Raw genomic sequence first — 6,693 nt, forward strand, 5'->3', positions numbered from 1 at the left:
AGCATCCCACACATGCTCAGTGGGTGACATGTCTGGTGAGTATGCAGGCCATGGAAGAACTGGGAGATTTTCAGCTTCCAGGAATTGTGTACAGATCCTAGCGACATGGGGCTGTGCATTACCGTGATGAAACATAAGGTGATGGCGGTGGATGAATGGCACGACAATGGGCCTCAGGATCTCGTCACGGTATCTCTGTGCATTCAAATTGCGATCGAAAAAATGCAATTGGGTTCGTTGTCCGTAGCTTATGACTGCCCATACCATAACTCCACCGCCACCATGGGGCACAAATCACTCGCCCACATGACACCATACACGCTGTCTGCCATCTGCTCGGTACAGTTGAAACCGGGATTCATCTGTGAAGAGCACACTTCTCCAGCGTGCTAGTGGCCATCGAAGGTGAGCATTTGCCCACTGAAAATGGCTACAACGCCGAACTGCAGTCAGGTTAAGATCCTAGTGAGGACTACGAGCATGCAGATGATGGTTTCTGACAGTTTGTGCAGAAATTCTTTGGTTGTGCAAAGGCACAGTTTCATCAGCTGTCCGGGTGCCTGGTCTCAAACATTCTGCAGGTGAAAAAGCTGGATGTGGAGGTCCTGGACTGGTGTGGTTACACATGGTCTGTGGTTGTGTGGCCAGTTGGACGTACTGCCAAATTCTCTAAAACGATGTTGGAGGCGGCTTATAGTAGGGAAATTAAAATTACATTAACTGGCAACAGCTGTGGAGTTGTCATGCCAATTGCATGCTCTGTGAAGAATTGAGACATCTGTGGCATTGTTTTGTGTGACAAAACTGCATATTTTAGAGTGGCCTTTTATTGCCCCTGCACCTGTGTAATGATCATGCTTTTTAATCAGCTTTAAGATATGCCACACCTGTCAGGTGGATACATTATCCTGGCAAAGATAACACCAACAGGAATGTAAACAAAACACATTTGTGCACACAATTGGAGAGCAATAAGCTTTTTGTGTGTACAGTAGGGAACATTTCTGGGATCTTTTATTTCAGCTCATGGGACCAACACTTTACATGTTGCTTTTATATTTTTGTTCAGTATATAATATTCACTGAGTGTACAAAACATTAGTAACATCAGCTCTTTCCATGACATAGACTGACCAGGTAAATCCAGGTGAAAGCTATGATCCCTTGATGGTGATGTCATCTCTTAAATCCACTTCAATCAGTGTAGATGAAGGGGAGGAGACAGGTTAAAGAAGGATTTGTAAGCCTTGAAACAATTCAGACATGGAATTCTGCGTGTGCTATTTAGAGGGTGAATGGGCAAGACAAAACATTTAAGTGCCTTTGAACAGGGTATGGTAGTAGGTGCCAGGCGCACCGGTTTGATTGTGTCAAGAACTGCAACTCTGCTGGGTTTTTCACACTCAACAGTTTCCCATCTGCTATCAAGAATGGTCCTCCACCCAAAGGACACCCAGCTAACGGCAGACCAGTAGTCGAAGAGGGTCATTGATGAAAGAGGACAAAAGAGGCTGACAAAGCAACAGACAGTTAGTCAACTGACAGTCCAGTACAACATTGGTGCCCAAAGACCCTTAGAAGATTACCTTGACACAAAAGCAGTATGGCAGCCCACGACCTTACATAGTTCCACTTTTTTCAGCAAAAAACAAGGAATTGCAGTTGCAGTGGGCTAAGGAACGAAAACACTGGACACTGGAATTTTGTAAAAACATTGCCTGGTCTGATTAATCCCGGTTCCTGCTGTTTCATGCTGATGAGAGGACTAGGGTATGGAGAAAACCACACGAGTACATGCATCCATCGTTCCGCATGTCAACATTGCAAGTTGGTGGTGTGATGGTGTGGGATATGTTTCCATGGCACACATTGGGCCCCTTGATAAAAGTGGAGCAACGTTTGAATGTCACAGGATATCTGAACATCATTGCCAGGTGCATCCCTTCATGGCAGCAGTGTATCCATCTACAAATAGATTTTTTTCAGCAGGATAATGCCCCATGCCACAACGCTAGGATTGTCCAGGAACGGTTCCACCAAAATGACAGTGACTTCAGATTACTGCAGTGGCCTTCCCAGTCACCAGATCTCAATCCAATTGAACATCTGTGGAATGAGATGGAACGAGCTATTCGGAGTAGAGATCCAACCAGCCAACTTGACACAACTGTGGGAAGCATTGGAGTCAACATGGGCCAGCATCTCTTTGGAATGCTTTTGACACCTTGTAGAGTCCATGCCCTGACGAATTGAGGCTCTTCTGAGGCCAAAAGGGGGTGCAACTCAATATTCCTAACGTGTTGTACATTCAGTGTATATGCCATTTAGTAGATGCTTTTATCAAATGCAACTTAGTCATGAGTGCATACAATTTACACATGGGTGGTCCCAGGAATCAAACCCACTACCCTGGCATTACAAGCACCATGCTCTAGCAACTGAGCTACAAAGGACCACTATTCTCAGACTATGGTGGAAAAAACATGCCTCACATTTAGCTGTGGTCTCTCATCTTAATACATTACAGCCTGATCCATTCCAACTACCTCTGTAGAACATATGACCGTCTTTGATCGCTGTTTAGTGCGTCATCCAAATGCTTTGCGGTTCAGCTGACATAAACATGAAAGCATTTCCTCCTAAAACCAACATGTCTAGGTTTCAGGCAGGCAACCCTGACTCTCAACTGAAACATGATTTAAATTCGGTCCTCTTGCCCAGATCCGTGGAAAACCCTGATACATAAACTCTACTGTAGCAGGTCATATACATTGCATAACACAATTTCCTCGGTCTGTGTTCACTCTGCAAACAAAGATCCCCTTTGTGTCTGGCAAAAAAACCCTCCATTGCCTCTGAATGAAGTAGTGAATGAGTGAAAAGCCAAGCATGGAGAAAGGGAAAGTTAAACTTGAGTCTTTCCTGAAACTGGGACAAGTCATAAGCGTGGAGCAAATTAATGAAGAGGGCTATTCTTTGCAGGGTTCATTGTGTTTTGGACTAGTGAACTTTGCATCAATGAGCCTGATTATGTGGTTCACTGTCAGACTTAGTTTTCCTAGGTCTTGGTCTAAATGGGCGGCAGAGAGTTCTTATTATGATCTGTAGCACTGTAAACTATATTCGAGATCTTGAGTTTGTAGAAGGAATGGCTTGTGGTGGGGAGTGCTTTCTCTCAAGTTGTATATCATATTCACCTCTATCATGTTACAATTAATACCCTATTGGAACAACTATTGGATCATACAGGCATCCCCAAAAACACGTGGACAAATATTCAACATAAACAGATGTCACGTCAATGGATAACAGATGTCACTGTTTTGTGTTATCCTGAAATGAATTCCAACATGTCTCCACAAACAAAAACTGACAACATGTTTATTGACGTTGGATGTCATTCGATTTTCATTCCCACTGCATGAACCATGTTCTGTACACACTACACCTGCAAAAACATGTCCTTGGCCACACCATTGTATTATATCCTAACAGTGTACCTTTTCAGAGCACGTGTTCTGCGGTGTCCTTGCTTTGCTATGTGCGCAATGCATAGGCTTTGGCTAAACGGCTTAACCCTGGTTTTCGAACCCTGTCGTCGGACACATATTCATTGGCCTGCCTATTCTCGTCTCCCTCACAGCGGCCTTGACAGGAGTGAAAATCTGTCAGCTCCCCAAAGAGGAAGGCGCATGCGCAAAGTTTGTTCTCAAGTGGCACTACGATGCACTCAGCAAGAGCTGCTCACGCTTCTGGTACGGAGGCTGTGGCGGCAACCAGAATCGCTTCGAAACTCAAGAGGAGTGTGAGAAGGCCTGTGGAAAAGCAGGTGGGTGTAGCTAGTCATCATATCTGTGTGTGCCTTTGTCTGTCTCTGCTATTGCCTGTCCATCTATTTTTCCATTCATTCATCTAGTCTGTCTATTTGTACAATAATTATATTTAGTTGCTGGTGTCTGTCGAACTGTCTATGTCCATCTATTCAGTCGTCGGTCTGTAAACACTGAGTATACAAAACATTAAGAACTTGTTAAATCCACTTCAATCAGTATAGATGAAGGGGAGGAGACAGGTTAAAGAAGGATTTTTAAGCCTTGAAACAAGTGAGATAAGGATTGTGTATGTGTGCCATTCAGAGGGTGAATGGGAAAGACAAAAGATTTAAGTGCCGTTGAACCGGGTGTGGTAGTAGGTGCCAGGTGCAACAGTTTGTGTCAAGAACTGCAACGCTGCTGGGTTTTTCACACTCAACAGTTTCACGTGTCTATCAAGACTGGTCCACCACCCAAAATGCAACTCCATTTTAGGAAAGTGTTCGTAATGTTTCGTATACTCTGTGTATTTATCTAGTATCTAACCGTTGACTGTCTACTCACCTCCTTGTAGTTAGATCTACACCATATATAAAAAAGTATGTGGACACCACTTCAAATGAGTGGATTCGGCTATTTCAGCCATACCCGTTGCTGAGAGATGTTCCATCTGTCAATCCACCTAAAACTAATTTCTCAAGGACAGACATGCTATTGCAAATATTCTGTATGTGTAAATAAATGCTCAGTGGAGTTTTCCTTCAATCTTGTCCTGAGGGCAGCTCTGCCTCGAGGGCAAAAGGCATGGGATTGGTTGGATGAAAGCCGTGCAAATCCCGAGCGGCACTCACAGCGACGAGTGAGAATGAAAGGAAAGAGAAGAAAAGGCTCGCTCGGTGGTAGGTTGGTGGTAGAATGGGGGCGTAACAAAGTTTTCTATATACAAAGTTGCTCTTTCGAATCTTACCACAACCCCTAACCTTTACCAATAACATTTTAATTTATAAACTTAACCCAACACCTAACCCTAACCTTAGCCAATTGGGATTACGTGTCTAAACTTAACCAGTCACATTTCATGACTAACATTAACCAATCACATGTGTTTCTGCCGTCGAGGTAGACCTGCCCTCAGAACAAGATCAAATAAGGGAAACTCCAAAATGCAGGGAGAATTGGTACATTTTTTGAAATCATGTTTGTCTTTTTCCCTGCTTTTCACCGACAGCACCTGTCAACCAAGGAGTCATTGCCGCAATACGAACATAGGAGGACTTGATTCATTGTCAACACATTCCTCTTCTGAGATGCGGAAGAAAACCAACTAAAATGGCCAAAGAAAAGCTATACCAAAGGAAAGGTGGCTGCACTGGATTCCATGAACAGGATTTGATCAAAAACAATCTTGAAGTAGTCTTTTTCACAAAATGAAAGCAACACAATTTTTTGCTGCATGATATTTCCTACTGGTGCTACATAGGGTTTTTTAGTTTTCTCTGATGGAATTGCAGAGTACGTCCAGTGTTTGTAATGTAAAATTCTGCAACAGTTACACCATATGTTTGTCATAAAATAATAAACTCATGAGAATAAGTTTTTATAATTATAAGTATGTGTATGAACATCTTGGGACAGAGATGATCAACAAATTGTTATTTACACACACACACACTAACATTCACACACAAGTCCACAATGACTTTGAAAGGGTCATCATAGGTTTCTTTTACTTCACTATATAATAAGTAAGTAAGCATTTCACTGTTACTCTACACATGTTGTTTACGAAGCATGTGATGAATAACATTTGATTTGATATATCCCCCAATTTACTTTCCCTCACCATGCCAAAAACTCTCCTAGTTGCAGAGTTCACGCTGATGTTAACACAAGTCCTACCTGGCAGTGTGTATATAATGAGTTCAACCAATTTCTCAGCGTCGAAAGGAATTCATCCTGTAACGTAAATGCACTTCTGGAACCACTGCCTCAAACACATGTTCCAGTTTTTTGAAGATGGAATGTACTTGTCAAGCTGTTTTTTGTTTTGTTTTACTGAACTTTGTGTTTCATCTGGGAACGGGGGGGAAATAAAAATGAATTAGACTTTCTAATAAGCTCGAGCATTGAATTTCTTCTTTTTGATCTCTTGAATCACCATCTATGCAGCACGCTGTGTATCTAACATCAAAACATAGAATCAAAGAGCAAAAGACTGGAGAAAATTCAGAGGGAAGGAATTAAACCGATGAAACTCTATTTTTGAACATGAGAATCAAATGGACAGTACTGTGTTAAAGAGGAAATTCAGGGTCTGGGCCTGTAAGGCTGGAGGAAATCTGGTAGATGACTCAGTTTGAGAGCAAAGCCCTTGTAAAGTACTGACTGTTCCTTGGGGCCTGGGAAATGTCAGAGTGACCAAGAAAGAGACACAGGCCAAAAGTGAAAAAGGAAGATCTTAAAGCACAACAAATTCGTAACATATTGCATGAATTGGATTCGTAACATATCACACAAATTGCAAAATGTGTATGATATCATACAAACTGTTACATTCGTAGCATATCACACCAAATGAATGGTGTAGTACACAAATGGATGACATAGTAAACAAACAAAGGGGTCCAGTTTTGGCTCGTGAGTGCCATTTTCAAAACAACTGTCTGAAGTTATACAAAAGTTTGAGCGTGCATCTTTAACAGAGTGAGAGATCCTGTACTAACAGTGTGTGTGTGTGTGTGTGTGCATCTGATACTGACACAACATACATTTTTGATAATTTGTGAGAGGACTAGGAAAAGGTCCAGCAAAGCACTTACCGGCGAACATAAGTCACACGAGTTTAGGGATTGATCATCTAACCAGTGTAGAAAGTTGAGAT

At 42.3% G+C, this 6,693-nt stretch overlaps 1 protein-coding gene across 5 annotated transcripts in view; it reads left to right on the forward strand.

Moving 5' to 3' along the window:
• The window catches only part of LOC129816465 (collagen alpha-3(VI) chain-like), a 91,493-nt gene extending 85,564 nt beyond the window's left edge, over positions 1-5,929 (forward strand). For 4 of the 5 annotated variants that reach the window (XM_055870994.1, XM_055870995.1, XM_055870990.1 and 1 more), the window contains 3 exons: positions 3,644-3,829; positions 4,595-4,711; positions 5,041-5,929. In XM_055870994.1, the coding sequence (XP_055726969.1) occupies positions 3,644-3,829; positions 4,595-4,711; positions 5,041-5,081 (344 nt within the window). In that variant the 3' untranslated portion in view covers positions 5,082-5,929. The remainder of the gene's footprint in view (positions 1-3,643; positions 3,830-4,594; positions 4,712-5,040) is intronic. The other variant, XM_055870991.1, reaches the window with a different exon arrangement.
• Positions 5,930-6,693: the final 764 nt, after the last annotated feature.

This window comes from Salvelinus fontinalis, chromosome 19 (genome assembly GCF_029448725.1).
Source record: "Salvelinus fontinalis isolate EN_2023a chromosome 19, ASM2944872v1, whole genome shotgun sequence".
Classification (NCBI taxonomy): domain Eukaryota; kingdom Metazoa; phylum Chordata; class Actinopteri; order Salmoniformes; family Salmonidae; genus Salvelinus; species Salvelinus fontinalis.